Source organism: Poecilia mexicana, unplaced genomic scaffold (assembly GCF_051168715.1).
Source record: "Poecilia mexicana isolate PSO_F unplaced genomic scaffold, ASM5116871v1 scaffold_12, whole genome shotgun sequence".
NCBI classification, from domain to species: domain Eukaryota; kingdom Metazoa; phylum Chordata; class Actinopteri; order Cyprinodontiformes; family Poeciliidae; genus Poecilia; species Poecilia mexicana.
Window position 1 is genome coordinate 4,171,282 of NW_028263381.1, and position 25,403 is coordinate 4,196,684.

At 39.1% G+C, this 25,403-nt stretch overlaps 1 protein-coding gene across 1 annotated transcript; it reads left to right on the forward strand.

Annotated features, from left to right (window-relative positions):
* Window positions 1–2,378: 2,378 nt before the first annotated feature.
* Window positions 2,379–25,137, forward strand: lhx5 (LIM homeobox 5). The gene is made up of 5 exons (XM_015009058.2): window positions 2,379–2,769; window positions 5,226–5,449; window positions 6,264–6,541; window positions 10,850–11,015; window positions 24,500–25,137. Exons 1-5 carry the CDS (start codon window positions 2,597–2,599, stop codon window positions 24,847–24,849), a joined length of 1,191 nt encoding a protein of 396 aa, XP_014864544.1. The 5' UTR covers window positions 2,379–2,596; the 3' UTR covers window positions 24,850–25,137.
* Window positions 25,138–25,403: the final 266 nt, after the last annotated feature.

Below are 25,403 nucleotides of genomic sequence, written 5' to 3' on the forward strand. Positions count from 1 at the left end.
TTTGAATTGAATAGTCTAAAAGGGGTTAAAATTGATTTAAATGTTCAGTTTAATTCTGAGTTTAAATTTAAGAGTTAAATTATTAAACACAACAACAAAAAAACATAACACTTTAGCATAGCAGACTTTATTGGCAGTATAATACACTGTGTTTAAAAACTATGTGAAAAAGGTTGAGGTTCCATATGTATGGAGATGGTGAATTTTATCTTTCGAGTTTAATTTTTGTTTAATCTGATCATTTTGATTACAGATTTCAGCTGCCAATAATAATATTACTCATTTAGGAATCTGAGTTAGGGGAAATCGCCATCAACTCTTTATTTTGCCTTCAGACATATTTTTTATTGATCTATTTACTTTTACATTCATGAAATATAACTCTGTGTATCCCTACTAGCAGGAATAATTCAACAAGTAGCATTCAAATACGTTAACACCCATTAGCGTATAAAGATTTTTCTTTGCATTATCTCAATAAGATTGGGTTTACATTTAACAGAGACCTAATATTTTTCCCCATATTTGATATTCAGAGACATTCAGAGACATTTTGAAGGCAGACTCATTCTTGATAAGCAACAACAAATCTAAAGGATGTTTTTTTCTCTGAAATATTTCTATGCTGTTTAAAAGGTCGTTGGGACCCCCTGCTGGCCTGGGGGTCTTAAGAAGAGTCTTACTTTGTGTATTCCTTGGGCTGACCATAATAAAATCGTATTGTGTTGCATGAGCTCAGACCTGGACCAGTCAATGGCAAATCAAGGATGAGACTAAGAGTTGGGTTGTCTCCAGACAGGAAGGGGGTAATCTCCCTATGTTGACTCTCCACTGCCTGGACAGTCCTGGACAATGATTTAAAAGTTGTAATATTTATTTATTTGTTTATTGTTTTGCACTTTTTGTCCTTTCTCAATTACCAAAATCCAATGAATAAAGTCAAAATTAGTTTAGGAGAGTGAATGTTACTTTAGAAACTTGTCAGATCAGCTGATTTTAGTTGTAGAGTATTAGACTGTTTTGGACAATCAATATTAAAGTTTTTCTTATTCTTATTCCTGGGCCTTAATTTAAAGTTCCACCACAAACAAACCCCAGAAATTCAGCCTTTTCGAGTTCATGTCCCAAACCTCAAGGTTAACAGTGACTCCCATCTTACTCACATATTTGGTTATGTCACGTATTTCCAGCTTAAAATAAACACAGCGCACATTAAGGGAAAAGTTTGAAGGAAAAATGTCGTGTTGTTTGTTGCTTTTAGCTCATCACTCTTTCGTGTACTCAAGCTAACGTCTCCCTAGTTTAACTCTCATTATCGTCCACAAAGACCTCAGTCGCGTAAAATGAGTGAAAATTCACACCTGCAGTCATTCAAACGAGACCCCAAATATAATGACCCGTTAAGGCGGAGCAGAACCAGCCTCTCCTGCGTCCACTTACACGAATTAGCCTCTCTGCTTGTTTGCTTAACTGCAACCAACAAAACGAGCCTGTTGGTAAATATTGAAATTCCCTTCGGCTGGGGGCCGCCCTGTTAAAGCACCAGGTGACCGGGCTCTCCCCATTGATAAGCTCCAGTTAATCCATCGCATTTCCCTGTAAATAGCTGCGTGCATGAGAAAGGCCCTCGAGGCCCCCCCACCTACCCTCTCCTCCTCTTGTCACGCAAGGCCGCTGAGGGTATGTATCAGAAAGCATTGTTTTGGATAACTCCTAATATCTTTTTGTTGTTGTTGTTTTTAATTTGATCTCAGTGTGCTTACAGGAATCTGCAGAGTGAATGAATTCATGTGTGAAGTCTCCATGAACCGGCGTCACCACAAACGGGGCCCAGGTATTTCTGCGCTCCGGGGTCCTGGCTCGGAGGCTGTGTACACACACACACGCGCGCGCGCGCACACACACACACACACACACACACACACACACACACACACACACACACACACACACACACACACACACACACACACACACAGCTATGAGCGTGTAACCATGACAACTGCGCTCTGATTGGCTCGTCTGATGCGGGGAATTAACAGGGGCCTCGTCCAATCTGAGCTCTGGATGCAGCTCCGCGCTTGGCGGAAAAAAAAAAAACCTCTCTCATGATAACCCAGGCACAGTGATGTGAAAGTGGCAACGTGAGGTGAGCCCGGAGGAAATTACTGGACTAAAAACAAGGCGCGAGCGATGAGGGGATTATTTTAAATAATAATAATTAAAAAAAAAACCTAAACTAATAAATGAAAGATGACGTTTTAGGTGTTTGAAACAGAAGAGAGAAAATATGGTTGGTTTGTGCATCACGCAGCCCTGAAATCTCTTCCCTCTCTTCTTTTGGATTGTGGATTGGTGACAGCATCCCGACCCAGGACTCAGGACCGGAACAGTTCTTTTTTTCTTTTCTTCTTCTTCTTTTTTTTTCCCCTCTGGTGGATTGAGGGTTGGGGGAGAATCTTCCACTTTTCACCCCGGCAGAGCTCATCAACCAGGAGCCAAGACGTTGTTCCGCGTAGAGCCGGCTTGCCCCAGTCCGAGCAGCGCAGTCCGTGCAGCAGGGAGGTCGGCACTCGGCGTCTCACGGGCCGGCAACATGATGGTCCTCTGCGCCGGCTGCGAGCGGCCCATCCTGGACCGGTTCCTGCTCAACGTGCTGGACAGAGCCTGGCACGCCAAGTGCGTCCAGTGCTGCGAATGCAACTGCAACCTGACCGAGAAGTGCTTCTCCCGGGACGGAAAGCTCTATTGCAAAATGGACTTTTTCAGGTAACGCGGAGAAAGACTGGACTCGGTTGGGAGGATTTTTTCCTTTTTCTTTTTCTTTTTGCGTAGATTGTTAAGGGTCAAAATGTTAAATTTCACGCGAAAAAAAAAATCTGACCCAATCATATTGGACCAAAAACAGATCAGTTTAAAATAATTCACCTTTAAAATCAAATCAGTAAAAGCAATGCAGTGACAATAGTCAGCTTTATGCAACATTCTAGTGAAATTGCCTTTAACAAATTATATATAAAATACTCTGGCCTATTAATTCAATCAGTAGTTCATATATATATATATATATATATATATATATATATATATATATATATATATATATATCAGTCCAACTAAATGAAGTTCAATCTAAAACAAATAGAGGAGTGCATCAGGTTCAGTTTATAATGCCAATTGATAAAACAGCTTTAAATAAATAGTATGCTCCCATTTTTTCTATGAGGAAACTGCGTTGCTTTGTTTTTTTTTTTTATTATTATTATTGTTATTTAATTTTTTAAAGTCCACTCTCAGCTCCTGGTGCCACTTCCCAAACATCCATTAGGCCATTAACTGGTTCCCAATTCCTCCCCAACCCCAAAGTGTTCCAGGTAATTGGGTGATATAATATAAGTGAAGTCCTTGTTTTTGTCGCATCATTTTCATTTTCAACGTGACTGTCCTACTCTTCCCAAATTGTCTAATGACATGTAAGTCGCGTCATCCCCCCACCCCTTTACCTCCCCCCTCTATGTTTTAGTCGGGGGTCCGGGGCTGTTATTGGCCCCTCGCGCGGCCTTGGCCATCACATTACTGCGGGTCCCCATCAAGCGCGCTGGATTTAAATGGCCCAGCCATTAGCCGGGCGAAACAGTAATCACCCTAATGTGTCCATTTGTTGTGTAAGTAGTGTTGTGCCCTTTTTTTTTTTTTTTTTTTTTTTTGGAGAGGCGATGAGGGGGGTGGGGGGCTGCTGGCCATGCATGTGAAAGGCGCACGGTGAAACGATCCCATTGCAAATGAGGAAACAAGCTCAGATTGGTGTTAAAAAAACCACAACAAAACAAAACAATGCTACACAATAAAGGCAGCTTGCTCTCACCCCAAAGGCTCAAGCAGTAACAAATTTCAATATAATTCTGTTACAATTAATAAAAAAACAACAAAACTGTATTTTTTTCTCCATCCTCCTATATTTAGAGGATCAGATTTATTTGCGCTATATTTGTGCATCAAACTGATGAGTCGTCCCACCATTTAGGCGGCTGAATATGGATTAAAGGAAGATTTTCACGCTAAGATGCTCCCCCACTCTGCTTAATCCCATAATATATCCGCGGCTACAATGTGTTGATTGTCACTAATACGTTTTTGCGTGGGGTTATTGTCAGAGCGCCTCCGTCAAAATTAGCTCCCTTTTCCTCTTGTATTATTATTATTACTGTTATCACAGAGTTCTGCCAAGAATGAATCAGTTCGCAATAAAAAAAAAAATTACAATAACTTTTGATTTTTATTTCATATTAATCACGTAATTTTTTAAATTGTCCTGTAATAAACGTTTAATATGGCCTGATATTTAACGTAGAGACAAAAATATTTCATAATAAATGGAATAAAAGCTGAATGGGAGCAGTGTTGGATCTTTATTATATAATGTACTTCACCTTCAAGACGTCATTTTCTGCTTAAGTGTGGCCTGTCTTTGTCTTTATTTGGCCTAGAAAAATATATTGGATATAGATTTTTCCTTTTTTTTAAATCCTATAGGGGTCCCAATTTGAACCTAAATAAATACACTGAAAGTCAAGGTTAGATGTCCCGTTTCACAAACCACCACAACGTTTATTCACCTTTCACCTATTAACCAAAAAACAAGAAAGAAAGAAATAAAGGAAGGAAGAAAAATCTCCTTCTTGAACAAAGAAATCAACAGTCCGGCTTAGGAAAAGTCATTTTTCTCAATTCCAACAACCTTAATAACAACGCTTGGACGTCCACGTGGGTCTTTACACTGACATCTTCTCAACTTTAATTTGCGTTCATATTTTTATTTTTAGATGGGAAAACAGATTATTTTATGTCTGATACTAAACAAAGTGAAAGTAAGGCTGTTTGCTCATCTGATGAACTCAAACCCCGTCATTAGAGCGGCCTGTTTGTCTTCAGTCACACCAGAAGGAAATCTTCTCTTCTGTCCGCTGAAAAAAATATTATGACTTATAATGTAATGCATGAGCCTAGAGTCGGACTTAAAATACATTTGTAGATTTACACTCAAAATATTGAAAAAACAAACAAAAACAAACAAAAAAACAACCCCCCCCCCCTCCAAAAAAACAAATAAACAAACAAACAAAAAAAACCATAATCAGTGTTTTAAACAGAGGAATTTAATAGTAAGCAAAGATTTTAGTCTGATTCGATCTTTTTTTCTTTTTTTTTTTTTCCTGTGTGTCCAGGCGCTTTGGCACAAAATGCGCGGGCTGTCTGCAGGGAATCTCGCCGAACGACTTGGTGCGTAAAGCCCGCAGCAAGGTGTTCCACCTGAACTGCTTCACCTGCATGGTGTGTAACAAGCAGCTGTCCACGGGAGAGGAGCTCTACGTGATCGACGAAAACAAGTTCGTGTGCAAAGAAGATTACCTGAGCTCCGGGGCCATTAAGGAAGTCAACCTGAACTCAGGTGAGCGACGTTGCAAAAAAACCCCCAAAATAAATAAATAAAATAAATAAATAAATAAATAAAAATAATAATAATAAACAGCTGAGCTGCGCTTATTGGCGGCCAAATTTGTGGGAAGGGGTGGGTGGGGGGAGTCTGAGTGGCGAGAAGAGAGAAATAAAGTAAAATAAATCTGAGAAATAAAGAAAATAAATAAAGCTGGGGATCCGTGGAGAGCGTTTCCCCACAACCTTGTGGGAAGAATAGTTTCAATATTTACCTCCACAGAACAATAGGTTTCTGGTTTTGTGTAGCAGGGTCCGCAGGGGCGGGGGGAATGAGGATGTTAGTGTGGCGCGTGTTACTGCTCCTCTTCTTGTCTATTCATCCTTTAAAAAAAAAGAAAAAGAAACACACACACACACACACACACACACACAGGAGGACAGCATCCACACTGCATGCTCAAGCTGCTCGGTTATTTTCGGTTTATTCTCATGGAATATTATCGTGTTAGTTTATCGTTAAGTGTATTTGGTGAGAAATGAAATGGCTTCTTATTTCTATTCTCTTTATAAAAATAAAATGAGCGTAAAATAGAATATTTTGTTCAAAATGAGCAGAATCTGAAATTTTACATTCAGATTTCTTTCTTTTATTATTTCCAACACCTGGGCTAATTAAAATAAAACCGCCCCCTCCCCTCCCCTTTCTCTGCCTCCCTCCTTGACATTTCGGATCGTGACCTTCCCTCCTTGTTTGTTTGCATCACCCCCCTCCACCCACTCACCCCCCACCTCACCCACCCGGGGCTCCCCGGGGGTCCCGCCTGCAGTCTCGTCGTGCACAGATAGGAGTTTATCGCCGGATCTCCAGGACCCGATACAGGACGACATAAAGGAGACGGACAATTCCACGTCCTCAGATAAGGAAACGAACAATATTGAGAACGAGGAGCAGAACTCGGGGGCCAAGCGGCGGGGGCCCCGGACCACCATCAAGGCCAAGCAACTGGAGACGTTAAAGGCGGCGTTCGTGGCCACGCCGAAGCCCACGCGGCACATCCGGGAGCAGCTCGCGCAGGAGACGGGGCTGAACATGCGAGTCATCCAGGTAAACTCAGAATATTATTATTATTAGCAGATATATGGATATATATTTATGATTTACTTTATTTAGAGACCGCATTGAGATGCTGAAACAAACGTAGCAACCTTGAACCATCGGAGATCAAATCGACATCTTTTTCTCCGATTATTTCGTCGGCCTTGTTTTTATTTAGTCCAGAAAAATCAGTTAAAAACTGAACCTGCCGAGCAGAAACAAAGATGGAGGCCATTTGAGTAAACACAACCGCGTTTCGCCGACAGTCGAGCGTCTTTTCCGTTTCATTCTTTGCCCACTTGTTCATATCGTTTAGACAGAAGCCTTTTTGGCCTATTCAAAGCAAATATTGTTGAATGTCTGAATTGGTAAGCTCATGTGATAAGCACCAACCACCGTTCTACCACATTTAAATGGTTGCTAATAATGTCATTTTTTTACATGTATCCAATGAAAGCTTGGATGGAAGCTTGATTTTGTAATGCAGGGGCGTCTCTAGAAAGTTTACAATGGGCCAGATGGGGTGGGGGGGGTGGGGGGGAGTAACGGGGTTGGCAGCCCCAAACTTCAAAATTATACCAGAATCTACAGAGTTTTTCTTTTTTATTATATCATAAATGATACTCTAAAAATGACATTTGTCGCAAGTCATTAAAACTCATCATTCAGAAAAACAAATCGCAGTCATATAACAAAGACGTTGGACCACGTGGGGGGTTGGTCTCCCCCTTGGTGACGCCACTGTCCCTGCTGAACCACAGTAGGCAAGATGGACTCACCGAGACAAAGACAAATTGGAGACAAATGACAGATTATAAATCAGTAAAATTACCTTTTAATTTTCCCGAAGTGTGCGGGACGTTTAATTGAAAGCCTCATTATCTGTAAGAGAAATGTCAAAACATGATGTGGACCATTAGCGGGGTTACAGATCCAAATTTACCGGCTGCACGCCATGTGAAATGTTTCTTTTAGGTCTATACATTATGGACCTATTTGGGTAATAATGATAAAACGATAATAATGGCTGCAGTAACAGCCTGTTTATGTTTTTAACCATACAAACACCTGGAATGTTACAGTAAAACAGTATTTATGGTGAAGAATATCTTAAAAACTACCAAAAAAGTTACTTTTCCAAACCACGTATTTAAGTAATTGTAAGTCAGTTTATTAAGTGCTAATTGCCAAATGTTCATATTATTTAACCTTTATTGTTGTGTATTTTCTGATTGTTAGATATGTTACTTACTGTATTATTGTTATTATACTAGCTTAGATTTATTTATTTTAAAGAAAACAGTGCATATTAGTCAACATGAATACATCATGTAAATATGCCAGATTTAGCCTGACAGGCTAATTTCTATCTGTAGTTTCCTAGCAGGTTGATGGAAGAGATTAAAAAATACAGTTAACATGCAGAATAACATATATGACCTGTGATATAAAAACAAAAGCAACTCACAACTGTAATGGAAAAAAATAGTGTAAAAACATTTAATTAAAAAATGATTCAAAACATCAGTACAATTTTTATTATCTAGCTTAAATGAGTTCCTAAAACAGTTCAAAGACATCATAGTTTTTAATTCTATTATAATCAACTGTTATTGTAGCTTTTCAAAGTGATATATTTATGAAACTCATTATTTCTAAACATTTTGTTTTCATTTTTTTCCTACAGTTTAGAATTTCTTTAAATGTCATAAATACATTTGAAATAGTACCGGGAAATGAAAAATTGTAAAAAATACCAAGGTTCAGTTTTAAAGTTTATCCTTGAAACAAAAGGTTAATTTAATCTTGAAAAATAAAATAACCCTTTTTTTTTCTTTTTTTCTGGGCTGCTTTGGGAATGATAAAGACCATGTTTACACTAGAGGCGGCAGTTTATTTGGAAATAATACATGTTTCACAGCCATGAAATGAGAGAAAGGTTAGCCTCACTGCCTGCCAATGCTAAGAGGAACCCCAGACACAAACATGTTGTGCAACGTAACACACACACACACACACACACACACACACACACACACACACACACACACACACACACACTGCTTCCTGCTTTCTTTTATCCTCCATGACTCACACACACAGACACACACACGTACGCACGCGCGGATGCACGAGTCGGGTGTCTGGGTGCAGACTGTGTCAGGATGATTAGCACCATCTCTGCCAACTGTGATGTGGCTTTTTGTGCACTCACTGTAATTATCGCTGATTTCACAGATTTACATACCGCCCTCCCCTTTTCCCACCTCCCCGCGCCGCTCTTACTCACTTCCAGCCTGTTTCCTCCGCATCTCCACGGCCTCGTCTATATCATACACGGCAGGCAATTTTCTCTATGTGTATATCTGTGTGTGTGTATGTGTGAGCTCAATCATACAGTCAATCACCAAAACCAGTCAATAAGTCAGTCAGTGAGTCCACCGCACCATCCCTCCCTTCACCCCACACCCCTTTATATATATATATATATATGTGTGTGTGTGTGTGTGCGTGTGTGTGTGTGTGTGTGTGATTGCTCAGAGCCAAAATGGAGGCTGCGTTTCGTCATCTCCCTCCTCGTTCGGTGTGTGTTAAATACCGCAGCTCTCGACGCGGGGAGCCCTGTGAGCCACGCTGCTTCTCCAACATGTGGATGTAATCCCTAAGCAAGGCTCTCTCAAGGGAAGCGAGAGCATTTCCATAAAAATGTACCCTACAGTTAGACGATTGTTCTCAATAAGCAGGTGTTGCCTTTGCCGCTGGAGCACGGAGAGCACAGCCTAAGTGGTTTTTGGCTGTTTCTTTATGTGTGTGTGTGCGCGCGTGCGTGCATGTGTGTGTGTTGTTTTGTTAATCTGTAGCACAGTGGGATTCTGCCTCTGGTGTAGCCTAGCATGGTGCGAACATACATCATTATGCAGCATGCGATGCAAACGGAGCAAACGCGACCTGTTATGTGCTTGTAATGCAAAGAGCATTCCTCCATATGGTGCGGGAGGCTTTGCAAATTTAAAAAAAAAAAATCCTCCTTTGTTGGTTTTCAAAGAAAGTTTATTTAAGCATATTCTCTTCTGTTTATTTGAACTTGCGGCGCGGGGGCCGTTGGGGGCGCACACCGTTTCTGTTGCTTTGTGATTCATCTTAAAGTAGTGTAACAAAGAGAAAAACTCCTTTATAAACTGTAAAATGCAACAAAGGGTGTTTTATCTGCTGGCTTTTTTTGTTTTGTTTGCAATTTCTATGTCTGGTTTGAATTTGTTGTGCTTAGGCGATAAATCGATTAATCGCATGATAAATTAAAAGCTCAATAATTTCCATTTGCATGAATTTTTTTCTCTCTTTTTACTAAAAACTGAATGACAAACATCTTAAGTCTGGTGCTTTGGTCTCAACTTGCCCTTTTTTTGGAGGAAATTTTTGTTTTCAGAGATTTCATATTTCATTTTATATGTTGTTTCTGTTGTTTTGTTTATTTATTTTTGATATTTAAAATGTCTTCCAGTTCCAGTCATAAATGTTCAGAGGAACTTTAAGTTTAGTGATCTTTGACAATGTTTTCTGGCATTTTACGTTGTTACCATTACTCAAAAATGGTCTCAAAAGAGCAATATTATCGTTTATCGCAATAACTAATGGGAAAATTTATCGTCCAGAAAAGTTTCATGGCAGGCCTGGTTGTGCGCTCCAGCACCGACAAAAAAAAGAGAAAAAGATTCCAGCTTTTAAGAGTAAAGTCCTGATACAGTAAATTTTTTATTGTAATTAAACTAAAGTTTAATTTCACGGCCTACTGCTGTCTTTACTTTTAATCTTGAGTATGGTTAAAAGAAAAAAAATGAGTTTCTTGAACCATATTATTCATAGATCAAAGAACTTAAGAATCACAAAAGAAAGCACAAACACTTGTGCAAATAGGGGCAGAGGTGTCTTAAAACGGGATCCAAACAGGTTAGAAGTGAATCCTTCCTTTATTTTTCAAAAACACTCCTTCGCCGTTTTGAATACGAGGCTTTTCAAAGAAGGCAGAAACTTGAGTGAAAGTCAAGGCTGATGGGAATGACGGCTTTCAGTGCAAACTCTGCAAAAGAGACGCTCAAAAAATGAAATGGAGTCGTACCACAAAGTACGTACCAAGAGTAGACAATGCACAACTTTTTCTGCTAAACATGCGATTAGGTGGATCTTAGAAGTGCGTGAGAGTTTCAGAAACAGAATCCAGATGAAAAGCTAAAATACCTGCAGGAAAAACGGCCACTGATCAGCTCTGCCATTGTTTTCTTTTTCTTTTTTTTTTTTTGCTGTTGTTGCTGTTTTAAGGTTTGGTTCCAGAACAGAAGATCCAAAGAGCGGCGAATGAAGCAGCTGAGCGCCCTGGGGGCCCGGCGCCATGCCTTCTTCAGGGGCCCCAGGAGGATGAGGCCTCTAGGAGGCAGGCTGGAGGACCCAGACATTTTAGGACCTGGGCCCTACGGTTACTATGGAGGTAGGAAGGGAAAAACTCTTTCACTCATTTTCACACACTTTTTATTCGGCCTCAAGCAAACACGATCCATATTCAGGTTGAACATCTGTATCAAGAACTTGACATTATCAGTGTGGGTAGAACGACAGGAAGACATGATATAATGGTTTTTTTGTGCTGGTAATGTGGATGCAGTCCAGTGAAAGTGTTTTTGGATATCAGACTAGTTTCCATTAGCTACTTGTTTTTGTGTTCAGAAATGCAGCCAAGACCTTAATTTGACTCAGGCACACACCAGTCATTTTGTTGGTATTTTTAGTAAAAAGCGACTTTTGTTAATTTATCTTAGTGCTTATAATTGAATACCAGCTATTCAGTTTGAATCAGATACCCAGCTACCAAATCAAAGTCAAAAACCTAGTATTTTGGCTAATTACCAAAACCACAAATTTGATCAAAACATATTTTAAAAAGTCCTTTTATTTGGGATAAATGCCTAAAAAATATGCACCTGTGACCATCATTACGTATAAAAGTACCACTTTTCTTTGATAAAAAGTAGCAATAAACTACATATTGCCAAAGCTTTGCTTTCCAACGTTACTAACTTTCTGCTCTAAATATGAACATGTCATCAGCAAAGAAGTTAACCGATGCAGGATGTGTGGGGATTCAGACAGGTTTTTATCCAAATTAGAAAAGCTGTGGCTGAAACATCCAATTTCTTATGTTTGAAAAGACAAAGAAAATAAATGAAATACATCAATAACTAGAAGCAATAAGTGGTTTGTTTGGAAAATCCATGGCGACAGCTCCGTTTAAAATGGTTCTGGGTTATTTGATATGTATGGATGGCTGAAAAACACATAACAGCTAAATTGCTGATCCAGACATTAGAACTTAAAAAGTACTTTTCACTATTTATGGGTTGCATCACATAAAAAAGTTCGTTTTTGTAGATAATCTTGGTTTCTGTGGGTGATTTGGTACAGTATGATTCGAATCGTCTCTTTTCTCTTCTATTATGTCAGAGTTGATTTTTGGAATGGACAAAAGACAAGAATGCATGAAATGCGAACAAATACCGTGGTGGCAACTAAATGACACAACGTCCATTAGAACCAAAGGTAAACGGGAAGGTAGCTTTTCATTTCAGAAAAAAAAAATAATCCAGAATACAGGTCTCCAGAAAAACAGAGAGAAACAAAGAAAGAAATTCTACGCAGACGCTAGTTAGGCCGATTCTGGAATCTCTTCATGTCGCAGATAAAACATGTGGAATAAATATTTACTCAGCATATCAGCAGTGTTCACATACAGACCCTGTTATCTCAAAGGAATCATGCTCGGTGTGCGGTTCTTGTCAGATTAGACAAATGACAGGCCAGGTCTTAAGAATGTGATGTGAAATTTCCTCCATCTGCGAGTTGTCGCCAAGGTTGAGCCCTATTTACCTGGTAAAGAGCTGGAAAGAGTTATTGATGCTTTTATCACATCACAACTGGACCACTGTGATGCTGCTGATCAGATTTTACCTGGCACTAAGACTCGTGAACGTGTCACGCCGGTCTTGGCTTCTCTTCGCTGGCTTCACGTCCCATCCCAAGTTGATTTTAAAATTTTAGCACTTGATTTTAAAGCTTTTAATAGTTTTGCTCCTACCGTATTTAAATGATCTCTGCTACATCCACACACCAGTGAGAGAACTCGGGTCTACCAGTCGGTTTCTCTTTGGTAGTCCAATGTTAGAGAATACTCTGTCGCAGGAGCTGGACATTTATTGTATCGTTTATCATATATCGTGAGGATTTTGATTTATCGTTGTCACGGTAAAGTTCAATTAATGACTTTAAAAAAAGTGACTTTATCGTAAATGTTATTTTTAATGTTTTCTCTGCTGTTTGCATCAATAAATATCAGTAAATTTCAACAAATTACACTTCTTTAAGTTGGTAGTGTCGTGTAAAAGTTTGTTTCAAATGGGATTTTTTTTTGGAGAACAGTATTTTTGTGGAGCTGTGATGTGAAAAAATAAAGTTTTTCATCATCATTTTCATTGTTATCACAATAGCATTGCAAAATATCGCGATAAAGCTCTCAGTCCATGTTGCTCACACTTGTTCTATTGATTCATGAGCTCACAACTCAGAACAGAGAGATTTTCAAATCATTGCTTCGAACAGATCTTTTTTACTTTTACTTACTTACTTGTAACTTTTAAATTGATTCTATTGGCTCTCATTGTATTGTTTTAACTACTTTCTGTTATTAAAAAAATCTGCTGTATGAATAAACCTTACATTGTCAACATAAAATATGTATATGCTCTCAAAGTGCATCTACCACGTTTCTGTATTAGATTACTTATGCCTACAGCACAGTAAGTCATGGACTAGTTACCATTATCAAGGTACATCAGAAACCCTTTAACTATCATGAAGACGCCAGCGTCCTCATGAGCCGATTGACTTACATCAGTGGTGCCCAAAGTCAGTCCTCGAGGGCGGGCATCCTGCATGTTTAAGATCTCTTCCTGGTGGTTGTAACAACCTTCTCAGCAGGTCAATGTTCCTCTTAGGCCTCTAATGACCCATAATCTGATCCAGGTGTGTTAAATCAGGGAGAGAACTAAAACGTACAGGATGCCAGCCCTCCAGGACCGACTTTGGGCTCCTCTGACTTGCATTTCAGTGTTTTGAGGGTGACAGTTAAGGGGTTAAAAGTTTCAGTTTCAAAACTGAGATCATTCCTAAAGTTTAAAGTTCGTTTAAGGCGCCACCAGTGATGAGCGACTGGAGTTATCTCCGGCTTTTTGAATCCTAGCGTCATGCAGTGCTGCCCTTCCCCCACTAGTTTACTCATGGTTGTCAAAGTGTAATCTCATGCTGACCCATGCTTCCTAGCAATCATGCAGGCAAACATAGTCGGAGAAAGAAAATGTATCGTGTAAACTCTTATGGCGATGAACCATCTTCGTTTGGTCATTTTCAAATCGCAAAGGTTTGAAAACGTGACACTTTCTGTAGAAATTTTGGGAGTTACCTGGAAATCTATTGATAATTGAACACACTATCACATAAAAACATGAAAGTCATATGATGTTGGCAAGTTAAACATTGATATATCATATAAACATATATAGATTTATCCACAATTATCATCAAACGTGTTAAAGTTATCAAATCCATAGATTGAAAAATGTGGCATCAATAAATAGTCCAGGGTTCTAGAAACCGTCAGGGTGTGGCCTCCAAACATCTGCAGGTAGCAGTGTGCAGTTTATTGAGGACTAGCATATACATAAAAATCCAGTTGATTTTGTTAATATTATAGTTTACCAAACAATACTTAAAAATCACAGTTACAGGTGAACCTTAGATAGATTTCCAGGTTTGTTCCCATAATAATAAATACATTTTTGCTAGGTTTTTTTTTTCTTTAAGAACAAGTAGAAATCATTCCATCCAACAAACAACTCAGAGAACTTTTGCAACCCGGAAGAAGACACCACTACTGCTCAGACTGAGTCACGCGCCTGCTGGATTAGCATTAGCAGATAAATCTTTGCCAAAAGAAATTCAGCCCCCGACGGACAGACAGGAATATCTGAACACAAAACCGACCAACAACTACGGCACCGAGAATAGGAACAAAACAGGTCCTATGGATAAAGCACAAAATTTGGATAAAATATACACAAAATATAATTTTTTCAAATATCTGACTAAACTAACCTGGGCCATGTGAGCACAACAATGTATATTTTCCTGGTGTTTGCTGAATTTTTTTTTTAATTTTAAACATTGTAGTAGGTGGCTGGTGTCTTCAAAATTCATTGTCCAGGAGCAGAACTCAACAGATTATAATAGTTTAAAACAATTAAAGAAATACTAAAATCATATATTATGACAATTAAGTAGAAGTAGTCATATAAACAATGATAAAAGTATCAATAAATTGAATTAAAAATAATTTTTATATATTTTCCAACTCCATTGAAATTTGTCCCTAGTTTTTGTCAACACCATCAGACATGAAAAGAATGTAAAAAAAAATCAGGCATTATTGGGGGGCACCTGAACATCTGAGGACCCCATGATCTCTTCCTTTCTCTTCCTTTGCTAACAAGGCTAGTTAGCTCTGGTTAGCTTAAGTTATTCTTTAGTTTTTTCTTCTGTTTTATTCCTAAGTTGCTTGTCACAACCATGATGTGCCAACTCCATAACTGACAATTTACAAAACTTTGATGAAATTTTGTGAAATAAAAGCTTAATTTTAGTATATTGTAAAGATTTCATGGACCTGATGAGCTACAATATGGCCTCCTTCAGAATAACATCATCTAAGTTGAGGTAGTTTGGTTTTTTTTCAACTCCGTCAGATGTCAACTCCATCAGAGTTTTTGTGACTCTTTCAGTGAAATTGTTGTCAAATCTCACTTAAATGTGCAATTAATTCATTTTAATATATTTTACACAAATTGCATTACTTCACATGTATCAAGTATTTCTTTTTACTCACTAGTTTGTCACCACCTTCAGTTCTGTGTCAACTCCGTCATGCACTCTCAACTCCATCAGATGGACTTTTTATTTTTTGTTTTAAATATTTCTTTTGTTTCTTGAGAAGCATTTGTCTGTAAAAATGAGTAAAACATCACTAACAGGGTCATTAAAAAATTATTTTACATTTATTTTTGTCAACTGGTGATGACAAAGTTCTGGGTCAGGTCGATTAAAAATGTAATTTTTAAAAAAACGTTGCAACGGAGAGTCTGTACCTTAGCATCTTCACATTTCCAAAACATTATTTGTCATATTTGCATACATAAGGTTGAGAAATAAAAAATATATATATATGGGAAAATTAAAACCCATTTTGACCCAATTCTCAAGAATCACTGACCTGTCATGTTTATGAGCTATATTGTTTTGATGGACAGTCGGAGCGCTGCTGTGGTCTCCATACAGCTGCAACACCTACCGGAGGGGGCCTTGGCATTGAGGATACAATAAAGTGGAGCCGTCAAGGCTGCGAGGAACCGAGCTGGGAGGAGGGGGTGAAACAGAGGACAAAACCTCTATGCCTCTCTCTCTGTCTGTCCATCTCTCTCTTTCTCTCATCTCGCTCTTGTCTCCGCGCGCCGCTTTTCACACCCTTTTGTGCAGCTGCGGCACAGGCCGGCCGATTCCCCTTTATCTGAGCCGACGCCTCTCTTCGTCAGGGATGTCTGTGTGTGTGTGTGTGTGTGTGTGTGTGGCTTGATGCTGCCGCATGTGTGAGTGTAATTATAGTCCACGGTTTCCAACACTCCCCTCAACACATCTCACATTCACACACGACGTGCTCTATACCCAAACTAGCGCGCGGGCCTGTTGGGCACACAAGATAATTAGCATGTGCGGGAGAGCGACGTCACGTCTTATTGGGCGCGTGTGAAGGCAAAACACGCTGAAATTGAAATCAGGTGGCGGATATCTAACCTGTTAGTTCCTACTTTCTCCCCGCTTCGGACCCGAATGGCAGCGCGGGCAACATATGGTGGGACTCGGAGAAATGCGAGTGCAACATCTGGGGCGCCGGGATAAAGTCTGCCATCGATCTCGGCTCGAGGTGCCGCTGAGACAAAATGGCTTTAGTTTAACTGTAGAACAGGAAGGCGGTGAGAGGCAGAAGGCAGATGGAGGTTTGTAATTGTTAATGGATCTAAAGGAGCAGCAGCAGCAGCATACAGGTGTTGCTTTAATCCTTTTTAAATGGTTGGGCTACTTTTGGTTTAATGATTCTAAAACTCATGGAGCAAGAGGTTCTGAAATGATCTTCAAGAAGTTAAAAAAAAAAGATTCAAATTCAGAATGACCATTTTAAGAGTTAGAGGTGGGTGGATTGGTCCAAAATATTGATAATATCGAAACTAAGCGTGTATTGGTATCGGCTCAGTTCTAGTGTGACAAAGTCGATACTTTAGACTCAGATCCCCTGTTGAACTTTTGTCATTTTTTCATCGTAGTTTCTCAACTTCATGTTAAAAAGATTTGGCTTTGATTTGCTCTCAAATTATAATTCTTTGCACCGAGTTTCTTCAGAAAACAAATCAGAGAATTTTGTTTTGTTCTTCTGTTGTTTTTATTTATTATGTTAATATGCTACTAGTGTTTTGTAGTAACCTATAAACTTTATCTAAATTCTGTCTGTAGGTTTAACAAAACAATTCAAAAATCAGAAGTATCACACCTAAAGTATCATTGTAAATATCACAACACTGGTCCTGTATTTACTTGATATTGGATTAATGCAGTCTCACACCTCTACTAAAAATGATAAAAGTTATTGAAGTCAAAACTGAATCTGTCTTTTTAAAACGTCTAATGATACAACTATCTATCAAAATCCTTAATTACAAACATTAAAAACATGGTTCGCATCCTAAATAGGACGTACTTCTTTTCGTCTCACACTTAGCGCAGGTTCTAAAAAAAGAAAAAAAAATTCACAAAATATGAGCTACTTAAGAGATTCCTCTCTGATCAGTAAACCCATTTTCTTCACTAAGACCGTACATAGACCTCATTTAGACACTAAACATGTGTGTTACATATGACTTCGTATCTGTTTTGTCTTAGGGTTAGAGCAGGCAAATTGCCTGGTCTGAAGTGGTCTAATCTTAGAATATAAAATTGACCAGAATGTTATTAAACTATGCAATAATACCACAGAAAAAGCATTTTTCACCTTCACTTTACTAGATTTCAATTGCGACAGTGCGGTAATAATGTTAATCAAAAAGAAAAAGACTCGGTTTGTGAAATTGAGGAAATGCTGGTAAATATGATAACATATTTACATATTTCTGCTCTATTGTTGAATTGAAACAGCACAAATTTCAATCTAAAACACTGTTAAACACTGGCTACAGCACAGTGAAGAAAAATACAAAAGTTTCACTTTTGAACCAAATTGATCCAATTTTAACTATGAGATCTATGAGGTCTCACCTATGAACAACTAATACATTCTTTAGATCAATTTCCTACCCAAAAAATATAACTGGATTTTCTATTAAGCAAAGGTCAGTCCTGTATCAGCTACTGTATGTAGCACTATGGTGAAGAAGACCTAACAAATGTGTTCATGTGTGCAGAAGTGAGCACTGCAGAGAAAGTGAAGGGTTTGGAGTAGAAAAAAAATGTTCAGGTCCTTTATGAGTTATTAACATGACAGCTTTCATAAACTTAATCATTTTGCAGGGAATGACAGCACAGAACTCGACGCCAAAGGAACGTTTGTCATGTTGGCTAACAATAGCTGATATCACTGCAACATTATCAGCAAAAATAAAACATAAGACAGTTTTTCCACTACCTACCAGGTGAACCATATAAAAAGTTTTAAAAAAATGAAGAAAAAAATAATACATTTTGCATTAATTGTAGCGTAATAGTTCATAAGTATTTTAAACTGCAACTTTTCTAACTTCATGCAGTGACAGACTGCACTGCAGTGCTTGGATGTGAAAAGGAAGGTTCAGATTCAGCTTTTGTTTGAGTTTTTTCTAAAAACAACAGCAAAAAAACAAAAACAAAAAAAACAACGCTCCTTGGTATTGCTTTATTTTCATAAACAAAGTTTAAACCCCGACAACTTTACCATTTATGTCCGAATCCATGAAGTATCTTAGACCTTTTTATGAAAATTTTGAAAATTACAAAACAATTTTTTTCATCAATGAATCAATAAAGTAAAGACAAGAAAAAAAGGTTAACATGAAAGCATTTATTTTTTTGTTATTCGTGTTTTATGTAGATTTAAACATTTGATGGTCACGCTTTGTGGAGAGTTTGAAAAGGACTCAGCCTGGTTATCCGCATGAAAAATACACAAATCTGATCTGAAAACCATCTAGCTTTATTTTATTTATTTTTTTAACAAACGACAGCATTCAGAGATTTACGGGCCCAGATTTTTAGGAATCAGCCTATTTTTCAAGATTTAATTAAACATTTCAGCGAAACATAAATTCAATTAACGTAGAGTTGTTCTAAAAGACCAGAAAAACACCCTAAAAGGCCCACAGCGCGTCTTATTATTCCACCAAGGTGACAGACGACAACAGGAAACAGTTTTTTCTCTTTTGTTTTTTTAGTCTAGATTTATCCGTGCTTCTTGTCAGTGTGGAATATTTACACTATTAATTAAAAAGTTTGGCTAGCATTTTGAAACTGCTTACTGTAAGAGTCAAATGAAATCTCTTGACATCAGCTAATGAGACCAGATAGGATGAAAGCTGCATATTTCTAGTTGTGCCAAATTTTTCTTGGACCTTTACAAGTAAAGAGCAGCAAATACAAACGTTAGCTCATTGTGTCATTTTGTAGCAGAATTGGCACTGATTCTATTGAGGGAAGGAACAAAAACTTAAGCAGATGAAAAGACTCACAATGTTTAAAGTCAGAATTTTTTCTGGGAGTGTTATATTTTATTTGTGCTGCATTTACTGATGGAATTTGCTGATTAATTGACATAGTGCCCAGGATGCATAATCGAAAGCGTAACATGTGGTAGCCATATTGGATTTGAAGGCTGAGGTGTGAAATCTCATTTTTATTTAGTAATTATTCAACTTCAAGAGATCTTTCTATGTTTTTCTATTAATTTCTTGCTAATTTGAAATTTCTAGGTAAAATTTGAACGTGAATAAATTGCATTCGTCATTGCCATCCTATAGCAGCATCTTATTTTCAGGTTTTTTGTTATTATGACATAAACTAAAAAAAAAAAAAAGCAACTTCTTTTGTATTGATTTATAAATAATACTAAATAGATTGTTTTGACTTACAGTGAGGGATTGATTGTACAAGAATTATTTGAATATTTCTGTTTTCTTTCAAGTTACATTAAAAACATATCTGGTTCTATCCAGTCCTCATGATAAATATAATAATAATTTAATGCGGCAGTGTCATCTGTCATGAATTTGAGATGCATTTCATGAAATATAAAGTAATCAGATACTTTTTGGTGATGCTGTTGGCAGGAAGGATCTCCAGTAGCAGTCAGTCTTCCAACGAATCTGAAGAAGCCTCTGACTGAAGACTGTTGCTTGAGTGACACAATTTACCTGCAGTGCTTTGTGTCTCTAGTAGTTTCGGTTTAAAGCCTGCATCTGACACTTAATGGAGAAAAATCTATTTTTTATCTCCACTTTAACAAAAGAATAAAATTCATAACGCCTTTTGAGAACCAGATCAGCTGCTTCTCTGCATCTCCCAACTTATCATAAACCAATTAATGAGACCTTTAATTATAAAGTCAGCCGACTGAGAAATGTGTGTTATTAATAACTGTATTCGTAGAGGGACGAGTGATAATAAAGCCTCATGTCATCAAACCTGAGCAGCCGAGTCAAAACAAAAGCAAAGACCTCTCAGAGGTATAAACACGCCAGTCAGTGTCACAGGTTAGACACAAAACATGCTAATCCAAAGAGGGGAATCCACTCACAAATGACTGGATCCTGGTAGCGAGGTGTCACTTTTCCTGGCGGCAGGTAAAGAGACGGAGCTTGAATGCTGACAAATTTTAACAGGACCGGGAAGAGAAGCCATTAATCAAAGCTGACGGAGGCGCCACACGGAAAGATGCGGCAGGAGGCGTTGTTTACCTTCATAATTTGATAGATGATCAACTTCGCGCCGAGTCCGAATCCTCAAAGCTGACAGAAACTAAAGCTGCTCAATGTTGAGCTACGTGTTCGCAGATCCGACTGGCTTCTTTTAAATGACAGTATGTGACTGTGGATTACATGAATGTGATTCACATACATTTTCCCTGCATGATGGTGGGAACTTCTGTTGGAGATGCTCATTTATTATATTGGGATGTTTCAGGATCAAGACGATAAGAATATTTGGAGGTAAAGAGGATGTTTGGATTTTTTGAAGGTGTCAAAAAGTTTTCTTACCTATTTTGGAAATACATACCAGTAGATTTGCATAGAAGTGACAAAATTCTTAATGTTGTAACAGTTTCTCCATTTAAAAGACATTTAAACTTTAAATCTTTATATCTGTGGAACAGAAGCTCTATTAGTAAACTTTAACTAGTGTTGCACTTACCAAAATTTTGTGGATAATTTCTGATCTGGATTCCTCTGAAACTTTAATAATAATAATAACCAGATAAAACCCTTGTTGAAATCTACAATCTCTTTTTCAAGAGCGACCTGGCAAGATAGCAGCACCGTTTTGCAAGTATCAATATTTAGATTCAACAGGAAATATTAATTTATCTGCTGATACCAATTTAATCTGATTTCAGGTTTTCTTTAGTTGTTTTATAGAGGATATCTGAAATCAAGTCCTGGTTTTTCTTGGTATATATGGGAAAAGCATGCTGTTGTGTGAGAGACCAGTTGATTTAAAACAAGGTTTTAGTATCAGTTTTACCTCCATTGTCCTCATGGCCTCGTTTGAAGCATTGTAGGGGTGCAAAGGGGTTAAAACAAACAAACAAACAAACAAAAAAAAGCATTAGTTGTCATTTTAACTTCCTAAAAGCACTATGTTAGCTTCATGAGGACAGGAAGTCCAGTTGCCTTCTGTTTAAACTGTTTGGTTTTTTATGTTTGGGATGAATGAGAATCTACTCTGACACCAATATTGCAGCTAGTTGCTACAATACCAGTAAGTGACGAGGTTTGCATGGCTAACATTATAAAAGTTTCAGTCTCTTATGTGTGATTACTAGAGAACCTTGTTGCTAGCCTTTAAAATAAGCAGAAGCTCCATAACTCTGTTCAGCCTTAGTGATATTACCTTTACGTCTTGCTCTCTCTTGCAACCCTGAACAACAATGTTGTAGATAAGTGTTTTCTGGTTAACAGCTTAACTCTCTGCTTACTTCATTTTTTAAAAATCTAGCTGAAACACTAAACACTTCTTTCTGCAGTAACATTGTGCACGTCAAAGAGCTTTGTTGTCTATGTAACCCAGTAGCACTCATGCAATCTCTAATCAGAAAAAGATCTTTCAATGGATCTCCAACATTTCTCATAACACTTTTCACAAGTGACTGTTTCTTTCCAAGCCGAACAATGTCTGTGTTGCAACCTGAATTTTTTTTTTTTTGTGAGGTTGTCGACTGCATCGGTGCGACTCGTCTGTCCTCTATGACTTCCCCAGTCGTGTTGTAAACATTTTGAATTCGCAAAGTGGCTGTCATTTACAGGATGGTTCATTCTGAAGCTTTTCCGGTTCTTTCTGTAGTTTAGAAATGAGACCAATGGACTAATGATCAGCAAGCTGACAAAGTTGACAAACTCTGTCAATCTAGGCTGGCCATTGCCTTCCTATGCAATTCAATTTGTTATTTCCCTTCAGCACTGCGTCTGGGCTTTTTCCCCACCCAGCTCAGTTTCTCCTGTAGAATTCAATCAACGAGCAGCAGGAGGAGTTTTAAACGATGACGTTAATTTTTTGCGCTGTTTTAGAATTGTAGTCTGCCATTTTTTTTTAGCAATGAGAGCAGAGGAAGTAAACGAAGCCGTTCAGTCCGTTTTGGCCAATCTTCTAAATATTGAGTTAACATCAACAGCCATCTTGTTCAACTCGGCACTTTGCTATAGAGCAGTGGTTCTCAAATAGTGGGGTGCGCCCCCCAAAGGGGGCGCAGTGCAATACCTGGGGGGGCGCGTGTGACCCTGGGGAACAGGCTTGTTTTTTTTTTTTTTGGGGCGTACTAGTATAAAGTGTAATTGCGCATCCACTACAGTAGGCGGCAGTGGCGCTGTCATTGTTACTTCTGTCACGTTTGCGACAGTGCAACATTTTACGACTTACAAGACAACAGGTTTGCCTTGGTTAGCAGTGTTGAGTCAACAGAAAGCTCCGACTGCGTTCTGTCTATAGCCTCCATTATTCAACATAACCCCCAACATGAAAAAGTTTTAACAGGGATGAAAAGAAAAGCGGAGAGAGACAAAGATAATGAGACAAAAGAAAGTCACCGAAAGCTAAGACGAGGAAATACGACGAAGCGTATTTAGCACTTGGCTTCATTGTCACTACAGTTGGAGAAGAGGAAAGACCGGTGTGTTTCTGTGTCTAAAAATGCTCGCAGCGGACAGCATGAAGCCAAATAAATTAGCGCGTCACTTAAATACGTTACACTCCAATCACGCCGATAAGCCGCTAGAGTTTTTTCAGCAAAAACGTGCTGAATATTGCCAACAGTCATCCCACTTTGTGAAGGCTACTTCAGTAAACCATCGAGCGCTGTTAGCATCATTGCACCAAATTGCACAGTGCAAAAAGCCCCACACCATAGCAGAGGAGCTGATATGCAGAGATGGATAGTCACGGTGGGGAGTGGGGGGCGCGAATAGTTTTCTTCTTGCTAGGGGGGGCGTAACAGAAAATAATTGAGAAGCACTGCTATAGAGGATGGTTGATTACAGCACAGGCAATTTCATAGCATCGAACTGGCACATTACAGACGTCTAATGTTGGTGACTGGGTGAAATTTAAAACTTCAACAGAGTCCACGCCTCCAGAAAGTAATCGTTTTTCAATAGCCAAGAGCCCAAACCCCACGGTACGAAGCATAGAACAAGGGACTGGTTTTTACCAGGCTATTGTCAGCATAGTTTGCCTGGTAAAAGTGTGTTTTGAAAGAGTGAATGGATAATATCTGCAAAAAAATGTGTTAAAAATAATTAGCTTCAGTGGCTTTAAACAACTAAAGTCAGCAATAGGATTCCCATCTGATGAGCTGTTAGTCTTCAATCGCTCTGAGAATTTATTGACTGAAGGTAAAGTAAGAGAAATAATAACTTTACTTCAACAAACCCAAACTAACATTGTCCTACCGCCAACAGCAAACACTGTACAAGACGGTCCGACAGGATTGAAAACTAAGTGCAAACATACGGACAAACTAGTTAATGAACGGATGGTTAGACAAAAGTGACGAAGACGCAGGCGGGGTAATTAAAAATAACGCCAAGATGAACCGATAAAACGAAGCAGCTCGTAGCTCAGCTGAGAGCTGAAAATAGAGTGCGGTTTTGGAAATAATCACGGCTTAGCGAAGCAGAGCCGAGGGACGGTGCCTAAAGCTCTATCAGACGTGACAGAGAGATGCAGTTGACGGGACCTGGCAGATCTGCCGGGGAGACTGGAATCTCATTTTGGAATTTCTAATCTAGACCCAGAAGTTTCAGCGGGAGAATCCATCGAGGCGCATGCATGGCTGCGAGCTGAATGAGAGCGGGAGATGAATGCACTGTGGAGGAGGCGAGAGAACTGAGGTGGAGAGGTGTGGAGTTGTTTATACACTCAAATGAGGCTGTTGGAGACCGGTTGGTTGGAAATTGGACATGATCAATTTCCCCACTTAGGTAGGGGTGGAGCTGTGTGTAAAGCTGCACGTACTGCTTAGGGCGAGCTGTGAATGTTTTATGTGTTTAAAGTCTGAGGAAAAATGAACTCCCGTGTTTCTCTTCACAGAATACCAAGGCGACTACTATGGACCAGGGAGTAACTACGACTTCTTTCCCCATGGCCCTCCGTCCTCTCAGGCCCAGTCTCCGGCCGAGTCCCCCTACATCCTGGGCTCTGGGCCCGGAGCCATTGAGGGGTCTGGACACCACCCATCAGACGACCAAAGGTACACGGACATGATCTCTCACGCGGAAACCCCCAGTCCCGAACCAGGCTTACCGAGCTCCCTTCAGCCGGTCCCCGGGGACGCATACGGGGGCGGACCCAGTCCCCCTTTCTCTTTGGCCAGTAACTCCAGTTACAGCGCTCCCATGTCCCACCAGGGCCAGGAGATGGGCGAAACAGGCGCCTGGTGAAAGGACAAAGTAACACTAAAAACCAGGGACCAACCATGGGCCAAATATCTGCCCGGCTAATTCAGGAGACGCATCAACAACGTCGTCAGAAGGGGAAAGTACAGCTGAAATTTCTACAGAGAACCTTTTAAAATCAGACTCATCTCTACAACTGAAAAAACTGATGGAAAGAACGTAACACGAAGCAGGAAAAACAATATTTTTGCTGCACGGTAGACGCTCCAAAGCATATATCCCTTGTTGGGTATGGGACTGAACAAGAGATTCCATCCAGCAGAAATGCTTCTCGCCTTCCCCTTATCTTCTAATGCTCTAGGAACACATTAGTGAGAAACACCAAAGGGGGGACATGTCTAGTTTTCTTAATTTCACACCACGTTTAAAGAAAAAAATGTTGCTCCAAAGCAATTTTGATTCTCGCTTTATGTCTACGTTGCCACTTAACGACAATTTTGGACCTCAACGCTCATAGTCAAATGCATCTGTCGCAGACGAGGCGGTGTATGTTTAATCTCATTTTAAACATGTTTATTTTTTTTGCTTGTGTAAGACAA